The following is an 18992-nucleotide window of genomic DNA, read 5'->3' on the forward strand; positions in this document are numbered from 1 at the left end:
TCTGGCTTACTGTATATTAAATATGTTATATTCAGTACATTCTAAAATTTGGTGATCAAAATTGTGTTCGTCTACGCCAAGTTACATATATCAGAAGGTAGCTTGTCATAAAATAAACCTCCATAGAAAGTGCAGATATCTGAGAAAAGGTTTTTGTATGGAGTAGTTAACAATTTGTTGAACTGTGACTACGCTATTGACTAATGGGGAAAAGGAACGATGGTGACCGTCACCTCAGGTATATTATTTTAATATTTCTGATTACAGAGTGAAATTCCTAATCATATTATATTGAAATATATATTGTGATTTCAGATGGTCACAGTCAACAGTGTATTGTAGCCTGACAAAGAATTTGTGAAATGTTTAAAATTGGCTGTTTAGTTCAGTTGGAACATATAGACAAAATATTTTCTATTACATTTGATTATTTGACTTTGATTTAAAATTTTGGAACCAAATGGTATATTGCATGAAGTAATGGGTTATTACAGTAATGACTCTCTTAACTGTGGCAACTGGGGTGCTTTTGACTACTGGGGAAAAGGCACTATGGTAACAGTGTCATCAGGTAAGATTTACCATTTCAAATCTACAGCAGGGTATGTTTCAGACTGAAATGTCATGTTTAAGTTATTCTGTAACTTCTCAGCATGTCAAGTGTGGCTTCAAAAGTAAATTTGTTTAGGCGAGCATGTACTGTAAAGAGTGAAAGAACGAAAATCTCAGTAGGACGCAATGGTGAATATTCATTGATAGTTTATTTTAAGTGGATTTTATAACATAGTCGAATTTAACAAAAAAACAAACTCATCATTGCACTCAACATTACTAGACGTAGCCTTTTAATACTAACAGCTACGTAGATTCAGCACTGTGCTACTATGATGCTTTTGACTACTGGGGAAAGGGTACAACAGTAACTGTTTCATCAGGTAAGAATACTCTTTAACCTCACACATAATTCGTAAAATTCAACAAAAGTAAGAGACTCAGTTACTGGAAGTTTACTGACTTTAACATTCATTGTTTGAATTTAGAAAATGTCTAATCATTATTGTCAAAGTTGCAGTTTAAAGTAATTGAAGTATTTATATATAAAATAACATAAAGTCACCACAAATTATATTATTGAGGGAGGTTAACCTTAGTGCAACTAATGACATCTAAATAAGTGAGACAGAGAAACATAAACTTCTGTGTATGGAGGGCATTTGATTGAACACTAGTTAGTATATTTTGTTTTAAAAGTAAATTGTTTTTTAACTATTACCTTTTTATAATTATATATATATATATATATATATATATATATATATATATATATTTTATAATTTTAACCGTGATTACATTTTAGTTTATTTTTCTTTATATCCAGGATGTATTTAATAACCGATTAAACATGTTAACAGTATAACATAACTTATACGGCTTTGGTTTTGTTGTAACACTGATAAATAACTTTTAGAGGGAGGGTCAGTAAGGTTCAAAGCCTGATTGATTTGATTTACACATTCAGCAGATTAAAAGATAACGCCTTCCATGCTGTGCTTTGTTACACTGTTGATCAACTTACCTGACTTGATGAAAAATTTTATTTTGTTTCTTGCATGTTTATTTTGTCTCTGTTAGCCTGTCCAACTGCACCAACTGTGTTTCCCCTGATGCAATGTGGTTCTGGGACTGGAGACTTGGTCACTCTCGGCTGCCTTGCCACCGGCTTCACACCCTCCTCACTGACCTACACATGGAGCAAAAATGGGGCTGCCTTGACGGACTTCATTCAGTACCCTCCAGTACAGAAAGGGAACGTTTATACGGGAGTCAGTCAAATCCGAGTGAGGAGACAGGACTGGGACGAAAGGCAGACTTTCAAATGTGCCGTGACACATCCAGCAGGAAATGCAGAGGCTGATGTTACACGACCACGTAAGACTCATGCTAAGTCAAATAAAATTTTTAGTTGTTGATTTAACATCTAATAATAATAAGTATATTTATGTAGTGCAATACATGCACTGATAATAAATTTGTGCTATGGTTTACACAAAAAGTGAATCTCTGTTACTTGGTTTTAGGGTTTTCCTGTGAAATGTTTATTAGAGGCAGACGTTATAACATCTTTGTACATTTATCCCAAGCTGCTGAAGTTGACACATGTAAAGTTAACGTGAGAGCGGTAATTTGTTTCAACATTTTAGAAACAAAATACTCCAATCTGTGATTAAGTAACATAAACACAGCGGACAGCATAAAAATAAAATACAACCAATTTAACATTTACATCCTTAAATATGTTTAATTAGTAGGTCCAGCTGTCAAACCAGACAGTGAGGTGGAACGAAAAGGCTAAAGCTTTGTTGTGTGTATTCAGCTGCTGACTCTGAGTCTGATTTGTTCTTTACTATTATGCTGTATGTCCTCTGCACCTGTCCAAGAACAGATTATTGCAATGTGTTCTGCTTCTTTCCCTCTGTCTGCATAATTATGCAGATAGATGGAAACTGTGTGTTGATCATTAACATTCACGTTAAGCCTGTGTTTGCTTGCCCGACCAGTCAATGTATATGCAGAAGTGATAAAACCTCTGCTGTTCACTTGTTTTACTTTGACATTTTTATTTTCCTTTTGACTCTTTATGCACACTTTAGTAACAAACAGTAAGTGTTAATTTAAAGAGCGTAATCATGTGTGCATATGTGTGTGCAAGTTGCATAACATACAGTAGAACAGAAAAGTCAGTTAAGTTTATAGTAAATCTATTTTACATGAACATTGGAGCACATTGGTCACCTTTCTTCTGCATATATATATTATTCCCTGCATCTGCATACATATATTTGGGTATATCTTTGTTTTTCAGTCGTGATTTTGCCAACTCTTAGAGTATTGGCCGCCTCTGATGATGAAAACGAGGTTTCCTTCTCCTGCTTGGCCAAAGATTTTTCACCAAATGATTATGGGTTCAAATGGCTGAAAAATGAACAGGAAATTCCCAACAAAATATATGAGATCAAAACACCTCCTAAGGAAAGGGTTACAGAGAATGGAACTAAGGTGTACAGTGCAGCAAGCTTTCTTGCTGTACCGTTCAGTGAGTGGGATGACAACACTGACAACAAGTTCACATGTGTTTTTGAGGGGAGAGGTGAAAAAGGTGACAAAACAAATGTGAATTCATCCCTGACCCACAAAATTTGTGAGTATATTTCAAAATTTTCTTTCAAAATTAAATACAAATCTAATTCTAATTCCCATACGTTTGCAGCCCTTTCTGCTTAATAATTGTTCATTAATTTCTCACTCAGCACCTGAACAATGCGAAGGTCAAGTGGATATAAAGATCACTGGCCCCAAATTGGAAGACATCTTTTCAAATAGAAAAGGAACTATAGAATGTCATGTCACAATAAATAAGCCATCTGTCGAAAAGATATTCTGGGAGGACCACAACGGAAAGGAAATGGCTGATGCCTCAATGACCCCCCCTAAAGGAAGTAAAGGCCCATTCACCCTGCCACTTGAAATCTCTTATGATGAATGGAGCAAGGGGGTGAAACGCGTTTGCATTGTTGAACACACAGAGGTGATTGACCAAGTAAAGCAACTCTATCAAAGGAGAAATGGTAAGAAAGCTATTCAGCAATTTTGCACTACATCAAACAGGTTAAGAGTGTTATTTCTAAGTGTGTTGTTTTGTGTATTGGTACTGTGTGTTTTGTAGCAGAGGTTTCCTTCAGTACTGCAGGTTCTTTTATCTGTGGCAGGAGGCCTAATTGTTCTCTCGTGCTTGCAGGAGGACAGACTCAGCGTCCTTCAGTGTTCATGCTGCCTCCAGTAGAACATACTAGAAAAGAAATGGTGACCCTGACTTGCTATGTGAAAGACTTCTATCCTCAAGAGGTTTTGGTGTCTTGGCTTGTTGATGACGAGGAAGCAGACTCAAAGTACAAGTTCTATACCACAAACCCTGTAGAAAACAATGGATCTTATTCTGCTTATGGCCAGTTATCACTCAGCCTTGAGCAGTGGAAAAAGAATGACGTGGTGTATAGCTGTGTAGTTTACCACGAGTCTCTGGTTAACACAACTAAAGCTATTGTCAGGTCCATCGGGCAGAGAACATTTGAAAAAACCAACCTGGTCAACCTCAACATGAACATCCCTGAAACGTGCAAGGCCCAGTAGATGTTGTTTTGTGTCGTTGTGTCTTCTGTTGTTTGTTGTTTAATGTTTGTTGCTTGTGATATGACATTTTGTTTGTCTTCTTAATGCAAAATAAAAAATAAAAAAATGCCCTTTGCAACTCTGTTGATGTATGTCGCATTTCATGTCTTTATTGGAGCAATGTTTTGAGCTACATGTTTATTGTAAGTGTAATGTCACATCTAATGCAGCACAGGTTAGATCCAGCACAGTGACATTAATAATATATCAAACCTTCAGCATCATATTGTATTCACTAGAATAACGCTGCCACCACTCCACTAAACTGAGGCAAAAATAAAATGTGTTCATTTTTATTTGTAGTGCATTAACACTGTTTGTGTGTCTTTGTGTATGTGTTGTCCTCTACTGGGTCTTGCACCCTCAATACAAGACAGATGATTGTTTAAGGTTGAACTCCAGCTCTGCAGTCTCTCAGTCAAATGATGAAAAAACTGATTCACACGCCAAGTCAGGCATGCCACACCAATAATGGGGCCTTTCAAAAGCAAGTCAGGATCAATCTAGGACCACTTTAATCAGCACTTGCAAAACTGTTAGTGCCTTGTGGTAACAATGTTATAAGTAACAAGACATGTCACTAAGACATAATGCCTTTTTTAAATTTATGGTTATCTATTTCATACATGGATTGACTGACTAACTGATTGATTTACTGATTAAATCCACAGACCTGTGAGGTTTTAAAATATATTAACCTGCTATAGGAAATCAAAGAATTTGGTCATTAATATAATTTGGTCTCATCACAGTTAGCCAGGAGTGGATTTTCCCAAGTCCAGGACATCCGGAGTTCATGATTAAAATGGACTACCAGTGGAACAGTACCATCGAGGCAGAAGATGACATGGGGAGAATAGCCCTCACCTTCATCCTTCTCTTCATCATCACTCTGATGTTCACCATTGCAACCACTGCTTTCAAGGTAATACTGAGTTTATATGTCAGAGTGGAGCACATATTAACCAGAAAAACACAACTGAGTAAACAGTTTTATGTATTCAAACAACACAGATGGGTTGACAAAAATCTAACATGAGGAGTGGAGTAACAATAGATTCATACAGGGCATAGCTGTGACACATGATAATAACCATCATAATGTAATCACATCATAACTACCTCAGAAAATTACATCTTGTTGTCTGCTGATGACCAACAACTAAAATGATCCCACAGCGCCACTATCTCCATCTAAAGATTAAATTCTAAAAGTGATTGCAGCAAAAGATCAACCATCAGTGATGTATGGGTGTCCGGGGGGTTGGACACAAAAACAACAACCGTTGTGCAATTCAATGCTTTTAAACATTAAACTCTTTTGGTGATGGCGCATAGATAAGATGCTTGCCTTTGGTGTGGGAGACCTGGGTTCGATTCCCACTGTCATCCGCCATTGTGTCCCTTAGCAAGACACTTAACCCCTAGTTGCTTCAGAGGCGTGTGACCTCTGACATGTATAGCAATTGTAAGTCGCTTTGGATAAAAGCGTCAGCTAAATGAATAAATGTAATGTTGGAGCAACATCTAATCTGTATTTGTTTTCTTCTGTTTTTTCAGGTTAAATGAAACAAGGAAAACTTTCTGTACAAAACTGTTTTTCACACACTTTTCTTATAAACTCATAGTTTGATGTAAGTAATCACAGCTGTCATTTTTTCCATTCTTATTTCAAGAGCTTTATGTAATTTTAAAAATAAATGTTTAAATGAACATAACCATTAATGTTGCTCCTCCATCTTTGTTCTCTCATCTGTTATTCTGAAACTGTTCATACTGTCTATAGTTTCACCTGTAAATGTTTAATACATAATACTCATAAGAATAGCATTTCTTATTTTTATTTTAACTATGTAATATGTTGTTGTGTTCATCACCTCCCCAGCACCTGGAATCAACAGCCCGTGTTCTACTCAATATGTAAATGTGGAGATTTCACAATCGGTTAGTTCTGAGTCTATTATTAATAGACTCAGAACTAAAACCTTTAGCAAAGTCATGAGAAGCCATGTAAAATCGTTGTGATAACACATGTAAACTGATCTGAGATATTTAAATGTGCACTCTGTTTCTCTTACTGGCATAAGCGCACCTCACACCTGGTGTCTGCAATGCACCGTTGCTCTTGGCTCTGTTTCACTTCTGCATTTTGGTACTTTTTTGGGATCTGGGTGTTACTCAATGCTTCCGCTTGCTGCTAGCTGTGATCACTCTGCCCTGTCATTCTGCGGCATCTGTGCAACAGACTTCCAGCCCCATCGCCTCCATCTCCACCTGACTTTATAACACCAGACACTGTAAAAGTACAACTCTGCCATCTAGCCGAAATACAGAGACATTACACTTAGAATTGTTTACAAAATCTGAAGGTATGTATAGGTGAAGAGATAAAATCAGCTCAAATGTTCAACATTTAGAATGAGGCAAGTAAAGTAAAAATAATCTCTTCTCCGTCTCAGGACTGCGGGTTGTCTCTCCAAACATCACATTACATCCTGTGTGGGAAGGTGAAATCGGGGCCTCACCTGTCAGACTCCTCTGCACCCTAAGTGGCTTCTTTCCAGACCAACTGAGTGTGATGTGGCAACGGGACAACCAATCTCTAAACATTGTGCAAACCCAAAGGAAGCTGCAGAGTGTGAAGGGAGTGGAGAAAACCTTCAGTCTAAGCAGTGAGATTGAGCCAAATATGAAACAGTGGACAGGTGGCTCAAATTTTACATGCTGGTCCACTCATATCGACAGTGAATTTCATAAAACAATAAGTATTTGTCAAAGTAAGTATATATGGCTAATGTCTCAACACACAATATGAACATTTTTGATACAAAAATGCATGTTGTGATTAACATGTATGGCCAAACATGTTTTTTTCTGCAGCACAGACAAGCGCCCCTCCTTCTGTTCATGTGGAGGTTCCCAGCTTCAAGACAGTAATGGAGTCAACGTCTGATGTGAAGGCAACGTGTTCAGTCCGCACAGTGTTTGATGCCAACGTGACCTGGCTGATGGATGGGCAACCCCCATCCAGTAACCAAGTGAACCAGGTCACAAATACAACTCATTTAATAAGCACTCTGACGGTTTCCTCGAGTCAGTGGAAACAACTGAAGCTTCTGAAATGTAAAGTTGAACATCGCTGCTTCTCATCCACTGAGGAGACAATAAATGTTGCAGGTCAGAGGAGAAGACAAAATAAAAATTAGGTGTGCTGTGACAGCAAAGGACCTAAAATAATTCTTCCTTGTTTCTTTCTGTATCATCCAGCGCCTGCAGTTACAGCTCCATCAGTGGAGATCAGGAGATCTCTCCCAGATTTGCTGAAGGGAAACAGTTCTGTGCTGGAGTGTGACGTCACACAACTCTCCTCCAGTGACCTCTACATCACCTTTCAGGCCAACAGTGTTGACATCTCTGACAAACAGTATGTTGATCTTCCCGAAGCCCCAGGCCTCCATTCAGTCAGTAGACGCTTCACTGTCCCTCCAAACTACTGGAAGAGAGACACAAGTTTCACCTGCAAAGTGAATCAAGGTTTCTCCAGCAGCTTCAAGTCAAACCCCACTGGCAATATTTTTGGTGAGAGGAGTTTCTCTTTCTGTTCTTTAAACAATGAACTGATAATGTAATCGATCGATTCATTTGCTCACATAATGTTTAGTGGACCCATCAGTGGAGCTCCTTCTGGTCCCCAATAAAGAGTCAGGACCACAGAGGATCTTGTGCTCTGGATGGGGCTTCAACCCTCAAATTAAATGGTTTCCTGAGTCTCAGCAAGCATCTCCATCAACGAATGACATCAGCATGAGTGCAGATGGACGTGTGGCAGTAACCAGTCAACTTCACATCCCTCAGACAGAGTGGAAAACAGGGAAGGTCTTCACTTGTTTAGTGTCTGACAAGTCTCTGAGTAAAACAGTTGAAAAGAACATCAGCATCTGTTCAGGTAAAAAGGAAACGGTAATTGTGTTAATGTTTGAATCTGCCAAGCTTTTATCTCATAATCATGATTTGATAGGTGCTGCATTTTCTCCCCCTTCAATGTTTTCAGTAACTCCAGCATCATCTCAGATAGTTGCTGTATATGTTCAGGGACCACCCCTCCAGGATCTTCAGAGAAAGGGACAGGTGACTCTCACCTGTCTTCTGGTTGGCCCTTCTCTTGATGATTTCTCCATCACCTGGAAAGTAGGTGGGAACAAATATTCTCTTAATGTCCATACGGAGCCACCAGTGAGTCACAGCAATGGGACGGAGTCTTTGCGGAGCTTCCTCAAAGTGTCAGCGGAGGATTGGCATGCATATAAACAAGTGTCTTGTGAGGGGAAGCACCGATGTTCCAACCAGGGCTACCAGGACCATATAAGCAAAAGCAGAGGTAGTGTGAAACATCAGAAGCTCAGCAGTAAAAAGAAAAATCTCCGTAATGCTTGTGCTGGTTGTGACTAAATCATGAAAAGAGCCTTAATATAAACCCTTATTTACTTTTTGTTTTTCTCAAGACCTGTACCCACCAACAGTGAAAATATTACAACCAACTGCCTCTGAGCTGTCTACCTCAGATGTGCTCACACTTATTTGTCTAGTTTCTGGATTTTTCCCGTCTAACATCATGGTGTACTGGGAGGAGAATGGCCAGAGACTCCTTTCAGCTCGCTACACCAACAGTCCTGCCTGGAAATACACAGAGAGCAGCGCTTATTCAATGAGCAGCAGACTAAACACATCCAAAACTGAGGACAAGGAGTCTACATATTCTTGTGTTGTCAGACATGAGTCCTCTGAAACGCCGTTTGAAAGCACTATAAAGGATGTTTTTGGTGAGCTGAGAATTAACACTTAGTAACAATGAGGTTCACTGGTGTTCATTGCAAAAAGTTGAAAAAAGAAACTGTGTCAATTTAGAAGGCTACAGTTGTTATTTCAATGTATCAGATAAATATTTAATTAACATTAAAGGAAATCAGACCTGATATCTTCAGATACACAGTATTAAAGGACTCTGATCAGGATCAGGGTAAAAAAAACTTCATCTGAACATCTCTACATTGTAGTCTGTTATTCTTCTCAAGTCTCTGTGTTGCTTAAAGCACAAAGGTTATGAAGTAAATAGGCATATCACCTTTGATATAAAAAAATTGTAAATGTTTCCTGATTTTTCTTGCTACATGACCTTCCTCAGTACAAATTCATGACGAACTTTAATAACTCTTTTCCCCAGCCACAGTGACCTACAGCCAACCTTCAGCCACCTTGCTCCAGGGCTCTGGTGAACTTGTGTGCCTGGTCTTCGGCTTCAGCCCTGCATCTATTAGCATCACTTGGTTTTCTGGTGACACCAAGGAACTGTTGGACTACAACACTAGTGAACCCATCAGAGGCCCAAATGGAAAGTTCAGCATCCAAAGCCACCTTCGTCTGTCCCATGGCAACTGGTTCCCTGGGGCAGTCCTCACCTGCAGGGTGACACATGAGAACACCACCCAATCCCTGAATATATCTAAACCAGGTGCCGGTTCCTCCGTTCATCCACATCTTTCTTGCATGTTAAAGACTGCACTTACTAGGTTAACCACACATTTAAACACATTTGTGAGACTGTTTGGTAACTTGGGTTATTTTCTTAATATTTCTTTGCAGTTCCTATTCCACTTTAACAAAGTTAATGCAATAGTTAACTGACAAATCTCATTTCTTTCACAGGCACGTTGGAGGGCTGTCATTTCTTAGATGAGATTATGCATGCTGATGTGAACCAAGACACAGATGTGGAAAGCTGGTATATGGCTTTCACTTTCCTCTTTTTTTTCCTCATCTCCGTCATCTATGGTGTCTTGGCTACTGTGATTAAGGTAAGTAATCCTCCAGTACAATATTTCAACTGTATGACTTTAATATCTCTGCTGTGTTTAATATTGTCATGACAATATTAACATTTTAGGCAGTTTGAATGTAACTGTTTTTATGTTGATACAAAACAAATCTGTCACCAGATCCAATATATTCCATATGTTTTCTCCTTTTAGACTAAATGATGATGACTCCAGGACAGATTAATGATCCAAATGGGAACATTTGAGGATTTTTGATGGTCTTACTTGATGTAAACTGTAATTAATTAATTTTTCTTTTTACATTTGTATAATATTTTAGAAATGATTCATACTGTATTAATTTCTTTTTTGTTTCAGTCACTTTGAGATTCAAATACAAGTGTAACAAATATTCTGTCACTGGACTCATTCACGCATTCAGCAAAATAAAGATTTAAATTTGGAAAACAAAGATTGTCTCATTGATTACAATAAAACATATTAAAGCTGCAAGCAGCGTTGGGCGGGCCCTCGCACATGTAGCACGTCAGGGTGTGAGGCTGTGAATTTGCTACGTGCTTCGGACGCTGCATGAAGGTGTTAAACCTCACTTCCTGTGTCCCCTTTGTGGCACTACATAGCACTTGGCGCTATGAATATAAATTAATATTGGCGTGAAGATATGTTCAGGGTGGGACAGTTATCAAGCACGTAAAGTTTTATTCAGATGTGAGCATGTACATTGAAGTTACAACAACTTCCTGTGTCATGGCGAAGAGTTGATCTTTGATGCCACGCCACGGACACGCCCATTGACGAAAACTCACAGATAGCACAACTTTTCATCGTGAATGCCTTTAGAAGGCACAGCAGAAATTTGAAGTCGGTTCGACTAAATCCCTAGGAGGAGTTCGTTAAAGTACGGAGTGTGTAAATCATCCAAAAATATCCGTAAAATTCAAAACGGCTGACTTCCTGTTGGGTTTAGGGCATCGCTCCAGGAGGCTTTTTGGTACATCTGGACATGATACATGTGCCACAGAAATTTTGTACATGTAGGTAAAACGTGCGGCGGGGGCTGCTTCGTTAAAGGTCACTTCCTGTTGCCAGATAAAATATCATGATGATTTTATTGCCAGGAAACATGGGCAACAAATTTCGCTCAATCTATGTTAGAGACTTAAACCATAGCAGCCTTTGCCTGGTTACTGTGAACATCTCATAGCTTAACAAATATATCTTTACTGTGGAATAAACTACAAAAAGAGAACAAACAGGATAACAGGATAAAGGAACACAGGCATCATGAGTCGATGTTAAACTCTGAAATAGCTGCTTTTTGTTCTGGAAAGCTCAGGCAGGTTCTGTGGGCTTTAGGGTGGAGAGAGAGGAGTGGAGAGAGGAGCAGAGAGAGGGAGAAGGGCTACAGAGAGGAGTCAAAACTGCCATCAATGAGATTTGAAAATAAGGAAAATTTAAATAAATAAAAATAGGCTACAATGTAAATTCCGTATGAATTGTTATTACATAGGCTACTATATTCATTATAATTTCATATGGTTAACCATTAGTAGGCTATAGGGCTTATATCATTTCAGTGGATTGTTTTCATTTTATATCCTTGTGCAGGAAGCAAAGTCTACATATTTTACATGCTGCCACCAACTTTACCAGAGGAGAGAGTAGCAAACACTTTAAATACAGCCAGAAGGTTTTTATTTGATTTTATAAAGGTTAAAATTACGGGGAAACATATAAGGGGTGGATACCGGGTGAGAACGGAAAAATACGGGAGAATCTAGGGGAAAACAGGAGGGTTGACATGAGAGGAGTAGAGAGAGGAGTGGGGTAATGTGAGGTTACATCCACACTGCTATGTTTTTTAAAACAGTTTTATAACGAAAACTATCTTCTCTGTCCACAGCAGTATTTTAGCTGCGTATCAGTTGATCTCTGTCTATATTAGAATGACTTAAAACACATCTAATGGCCGTTCAGTTAGCCTACACTGGGCATGCGCGTGCCAGTGTAAACATGAAGCAGATGGTCTACTCCACAGTAGCAGACGATTTAGCGAAAGAAGAAATTAATACAAACCAAGAACCACACCAGGCTTTTATCTTTTTTTTTTGCATTGACCGACAACAGTGGAACTGTTACTGAGTACGAGAGACGGCGGCGGAAAACAGACTGGGAGTTGCAACATGCACAGTAGGCTAATTGTCTAAAAAAGTGTTATTTAGGCCTACACAGTACATATATTTTAATAAAAATTCCAAAACTAAAACTCTGTAAGTAGCATCGTGTTTTTGCTTGTATAACTGATAAGACCGACTCACCAAGCCAAATGTGAGTGTGTGTCATCGTTTTATAAAGTCCATCGGGTCAGCAGCGTTTTCAAACAAACATCTAATGATTCACCGTTTTAATCTGGACTAGAGGCGGAAACGTAGCAAAAGGTCTCCGTTTTTGTAACAAAAACAGAGAGAGAGAGGCAGCCAGCTGATTGAGTGGCACCGCTCTTTGCATCAGGAAACTCACACTGAAGGATCAGTCTCTCTCTCTGCCTGATACGATGTGTCTATTAAACTCTGGTTGCGGGTGGCGTATGTATGAGATGAGCACAGCTGCGACAGTTTCACATGATCGCTCCTGCGTGTTGCTCCACTTGTCTGATTGCTGCTCAACTCTAACTGTAAATGATTATGTGGGCGCATTAATCCCTTCTTGCCTGAGAAGGACTTTGGTGCTAGCTAGCTTTTTAGCTGCCGTTGAAAATTTGTCTGGCGAGTATTGCATCATCTGATTTTCTTAATCTGCCTTTTTAGCGACCACCGATTAAACTAGTTAAAGCCATTATCGGCCGATTATGATCGGTGACCGATTGATTGGAGCACCCTAACACTGGAGTGGGATTCTACTATCCGGGGGGAGAGTAAAATGTCAAACCTTGGTTTTCACAGTTTTCGCTTTACTCATGGTAACTTGCTTTTATTTAGCTACACATTCCTGTATAATGAAGAGCATGGGCAGTAGTTAAAATAGGGTGACCAGACGTCCCCGTTTTCCGGGGACAGCCTCAGGTTTTGGTGGTCTGTCCCCCTCTGGAGCTGTCCCCGGAAATGTCCCTGTTTTTATCTGTGTTAATCATAGACTGTATAAGGTGTTAACAGACCTGAAATCAGATTTTACGTGGCCAGAAAGACTGGACAGCAGAGCATACAGGTGTCGTGCTGTAAAGTGATCGTCCACCGAAAACTGATGTGCGCAGCAAAGTCTCTTTAGGTCTACAGCTGCATTTATCTGGATCAAACAGACATAACGTGCAAATAAACATCACTTTATGTCCATGGTAATAGCAAAGCTATGTCTTTGTGAAACTTTAATGTTGCTTTTAATGGAATCTATGAGGGACCATATAATAAATACAAGAAATAAATAATTAAATGCAGAAATAAATTAAATATATTTTTGTCATAAAAAAGAGTTTTTGTATTTATTTACATGCATTTATTTCTATATTTCTACATTTATTTCTATATTTATTTATTTATTTCTGTATTTCCACATTTATTTATGCCTCTATTTCCACATTTGCACATTTATTTTTCCCTGCACTTGTATGCTACACGACAGCGACCGCTGTGAGGTCCCTATTGTAATTGTTAGAATTATTATATTAAATATATTAATATTATACTTGCTTGGTTAGCATGCATGAAAAGTTGTATAAATTGGCACATACATCCAAACTGGTGAAAATAGCGATCTGATATGGGTCCAGTGCATGGGCGCACAAAAATGGCTCGATAGCGCCCCCTAGCAATTTTCAAAACCAAAGCCCCCTCCTTTCTCTTTGACCTACATTCACCAAACTTTGTAGGTATACAGTTGCTGGTCATATAATTAGAATATCATCAAAAATTTGATTTATTTCAGTAATTCCATTCAAAAAGTGAAACTTGGATATTATATGCATTCATTACACACAGACTGATATATTTCAAATGTTTATTTCATTTAATTGTGATGAAACTGACAACTAATGAAAAACCAATACAAAATTAAAGCTGCAAGCAGCGTTGGGCGGGCCCTCGCACTTGTAGCGTGTCCGGGTGGGAGCCGGCCGCGTTGCATATTCTGGAGCTCTGCCGGTGCGGCTGTGCATTTGCTACGCGGTTCCGATGCTGAATGAAGGTGTTATATGTCACTTCCTGTGTCCCCCATGTGGAGCTACATAGCACTTCCCGCTATGAATATAAATCGATATTGGCGTGTAGATGTCTTCGGGGTGGGAGAGTTATCAAGCATGTAAAATTTTGTTCAGATGTCAGCATGTATACTGAAGTTACAACAACTTCCTGTGTCATGGCGAATCATCGACGCCACGGACACGCCCATTGACGAAAACTCACAGATTCATCTTCAATCAATCTTTTCATCTTCAATGCTGAAATTTGAAGCCGGTTGGACTAAATCCCTAGGAGGAGTTCGTTAAAGTATGAAGTGTGTAAATCATCCAAAATTTGACGTAAAATTCAAAATGGCCGACTTCCTGTTGGGTTTAGGGCATCGCTCCAAGAGGCTTTTTTTTTGCGTCTGGACAAGATACACGTACCACAGAAAATTCGTGCACATAGGTGAAACGTGCGGCGGGGGCTGCTTCGTTAAAAGTCACTTCCTGTTGCCAGCAGGTGGTGCTATGACTGTGGGTGAATGTCAGCATGTACATGTGTTCAGGGCGGGACTCTCATCCTACATGTACAGTTTTTGGAAACATTACACTGGACTTCAAGCAACATGGATTCTGTGCCTCTCCTCTCCTCCTCCTGGGACCTTGATTTCCAAAGGAAACGCAAAATTTACATTCATCCGAGAACATAATTTTGGGCCACTCAGCAGCAGTCCAGTCCTTTTTGTCTTTAGCCCAGGTGAGACGCTTCTGACGCTGTGTCTTGTTCAAGAGTGGCTTGACACAAGGAATGCGACAGCTGAAACCCATGTCTTGCATACGTCTGTGCGTGGTGGTTCACTGACTCCAGCTGCAGTCCACTCTTTGTGAATCTGCCCCACATTTTTGAATGGGTTTTGTTTCACAATCCTCTCCAGGATGCGGTTATCCCTATTGCTTGCCCACTTTTTTCTACCACATCTTTTCCTTCCCTTCACCTCTCTATTAATGTTCTTGGACACAGAGCTCTGTGAACAGCCAGCCTCTTTAGCAATGAACTTTTGTGTCTTGCCCTCCTTGTGCAAGGTGTCAATGGGTCTTCCCCATGATTGTGTAGCCTACAGAACTAGACTGAGAGACCATTTAAAGGCCTTTGCAGGTGTTTTGAGTTAATTAGCTGATTAGAGTTTGGCACCAGGTGTCTTCAATATTGAACCTTTTCACAATATTCTAATTTTCTGAGATACTGATTTTGGGGTTTTCATTTGTTGTCAGTTATAATCATCAAAATTAAAAGGGATGATCACTTGAAATATATATATCAGTCTGAGTGGAATGAATGTATACATTATACAAGTTTCACTTTTTGAATGGAATTACTGAAATAAATCAACTTTTTGATGATATTCTAATTATATGACTAGCACCTGTATATGCATGAAAATAAATGAAGACTAACTCTTGAAACTAAAGACACTATTTTGTGAGTGTCCTAAAACTAAAAGATATGTTACTGGAATAATCAGTAAACAAACAAAAATATTTCATTGTAACAGTTACGATGTGTCTGTGTGAAAGTGTACCCGTTGGCCATGGGTTGACATTCGATTTCCAGTCTGAATTATGTGGACCTGTATGTCTGTTGAATTCAACACTTGTTGATGTTGATTGTTGATTTGAAGTTTACATTGATATTTTACGCAGCTTAACATACTGTACACTCACCAAACACTAGAGATCCAAGTACTGCCTAGCTCTCTCCTCCTTGTGAGGAGGAGTCAATGCAAAACTCAGATGTCTTCCACCTCTACTTATCTGACTGCAGAGAGGATGACAGAGAACAGTGGACACACAGTTTAACATGATGGACTATAGGACAGGACTGCTGCTTTTAACTGTCTGCTGGGCAGGTGAAGATATTATCTGATCTCGATTTCACATAGTTCTTTTTTCATGAAATTAATACATGAGTTTTTTTAAATATCTTGACAGGTGTTGATGGTCAGACTCTGACAGAATCTGAACCAATGGTTAAAAGGCCTGGAGAATCCCACAGATTGACCTGTACAACCTCTGGATTCACATTCAGCAGCTACCATATGAACTGGGTCAGACAGGCTCCTGGAAAAGGACTGGAGTGGGTTGCCTGGATTGAATATGATAATGACAGGAAATTCTACCCTCAGTCAGTTCAAGGCCGGTTTACCATCTCCAGAGACAACAGCAGACAGCAGGTGTATCTGCAGATGAACAGTCTGAAGACTGAAGATTCTGCTGTTTATTATTGTGCTCGACAGCCTCACAGTGACTGGAGTTGTTTGAGCAGCTGTACAAAATCCTACAGTACTCATCTTTCAGTCTTGTAGAGCCCAAGCAAACAAGTAGTTTTCTTTTGCATACTTTGTTATATTTTCTTTATTTTAAAGTCTACACATCCAAAATACAACAAACACGACTTTTTCATTAAAGGGCCAAAGACTGCACAACAATCTGGTTGCTGAAGATAAACTACCGCAAATACCATGTATTTCTACAAATTGAGAAACAATAATGTCTGTAAACTATGTAGAATGTAAAGTGAGCGAAAGATAATTTTCTTTTATAAAATCACTAGAGGGCAGTCAGTGTCATGTTTCTCTCTCCTCTGTTTCTAAAAGGAGACACTCAGATCTGGTGTTCTCATTGACCTTAACTGACCATCACTTGAACCCTGGACTGAACTAAAGCTTAACACTCCTGCTGCTCATGTACTCTGGATACTGTGATAGTTGATATTTTTCTACTCTAAACAAGAGTCATGTGTTAACTTCATTTTAAAAAGTACAGTTTAACTGCAAGGTGATGACTGCAGCTTCATCTCTGTCAGTGTCAGTTCATCTCAGCAGACAGGAAGTAGATTTCAAGATAAAGAGCAGGAATGTATGAAGGAGCTGCTGTGTCTTCTTGTGCATGTGAGACTGTGATTAAAGATGGATGAACAACTAATCCTGCAGTAAGAAACATTTACTGGATTTTCTTCCTCATCCTCACTGGGCTGATGGACTCTGCACTGTCTTACATGATTAATGTCCCCAGGCAGTGTTGGGGACTGGGGTACTGGGGGTAACTTGTTACAAATTAGGCTATTTAGCATATCACTTACTTAACTGAACACTAAATGCTAACAGCTTAAATGGAGCAAACGCAAACACCCTCCCTCAGAATCAGAATCAGGAGGAGCTTTACTGCCAAGTAGTGTTTTACACATATGAGGAATTTGCTTTGGTGATAAGGTGCTACATGCAGACAAACAGTTTTTGGGGGTTTCAACATATGGTCAGGTTTGGTTATTATCTGAATATCAAAGATAGTCTAGAAATATTGAAACTATTAATATTCAAAATTGTTAAGTATAATTAATAAATACGGGGCACCACCCTGGAATCAGGGACCAATAACCAAAAATGATCAGTCTAAAAGAGGGTTTGTCCACCTATAGATGGCAAACAGAGAAGGGTGAGTCCGTACACTGGCCATGGTAACCAACTCTTACTGCAACATTATACACAAATAATCACAGGCAACAACTTTTTAAAATTATAATAGGATTTATTCAACTCAAGCACAGATCAATGACCAACAACTTTAGCAAGTAAATCACTATTAACTATTCTAGGCAACATGAAATAAAGCCAATAAAACAAAAATATACAACAAACCAGCAAGCATGTGTGTGTATGTGTGAGTGACAGACAAAGGAGGGGAGCGACTAAGAGGGGGTGGATCCGACCACGTGGGTGGTCGCAGATCTGGTTCAGGGGCTAGAGGCCGGCTGATTTTGGAATCAAGATGGCAGTTCAGACCATGTGATTTCAAGACTGAGATGGTGGAAAATCACTACCTTGAACTACCAAAATTAAAGACGCACTCTGACTCTAGCCTGCTGTGGGTCACAGGTCTGGTTAGCTTCAGATATCACATGGTGTGTGCATGTGGGGTAGGTAAGCAGAAGGAGGAGAGAAAGGCATAGAGAAAGCTATATACTTACAATATACCACAACCAGCCATGAATGTTCATTCAGCAGCGGTTGCTGGCTTTGGATTGGATAGAATCTGTTCTCAGACAACAGAAGCCAACACCAAAAATCCTTACTACTGTTGCAAACACTCAGCTACAACTTTATCAATGAGAGGGACGGTAGTGAACTTGCATTCAGCAACCGTGTTCCTTGGCTTGATAAAAATACTGATACATTTTCACAGTAATAGGAACAAAGCAGTCACAGCCAGAAGCAAACAATGTGCGTAGCACAGGGAACACACAGCCTCTTTAAATATCCCTTAGAGTTTCTTAACAGAAATTCACCACATGAAGCTTGTACAAGTAAGTTACAATAACAAATTTATAGAACTATCTGCTTCCCAGACATACTAAAGCCTCTTACGTGTCGCTTTGGTAGCGAGTAGGTGCGTCAGTCCTTTTAGGAAATCCAGCGGAGTCGCTCGGTTCTGACGATGCTGGAAGTTTCAATGGCACAGCTGATTCTTTGGCGGCAGCAATAGGAATCCGTGAAGTCGACGTAGGTTGAGAAGGTAGAACACAGAGGTGATCTTTTCACTTAAGCACGGAGTTTATATTAGTCTTTTTCTGCAGGAATGAAATGTTATTTTGTATATAACAGTTTCCTAAGGGATCCTAAATTGTGTTGGTAAAAAATAATAGCGGTAGAAAAAAAGAAGAAAACTGAGTGCTCATCCGGCGAGTGAAGTCTGTATTCAGGAACAAAGAAAGCGCTGAGAAA

The 18992-nt window shown here is 39.3% G+C and overlaps 1 gene segment (V, D, J or C); it reads left to right on the plus strand.

Moving 5' to 3' along the window:
• Positions 1-5805: 5805 nt before the first annotated feature.
• LOC119887227 lies at positions 5806-10512 on the plus strand. The segment is given in 10 exon segments: positions 5806-6596; positions 6687-7004; positions 7108-7404; positions 7495-7806; positions 7889-8173; positions 8279-8605; positions 8730-9047; positions 9449-9736; positions 9931-10079; positions 10254-10512. Coding segments are annotated over 9 exon segments (2184 nt in total).
• Positions 10513-18992: the final 8480 nt, after the last annotated feature.

Source organism: Micropterus salmoides, unplaced genomic scaffold (assembly GCF_014851395.1).
Source record: "Micropterus salmoides isolate LMB-PRFRI ecotype aquatic unplaced genomic scaffold, ASM1485139v1 Ms_hic_scaffold_10, whole genome shotgun sequence".
NCBI lineage: Eukaryota > Metazoa > Chordata > Actinopteri > Centrarchiformes > Centrarchidae > Micropterus > Micropterus salmoides.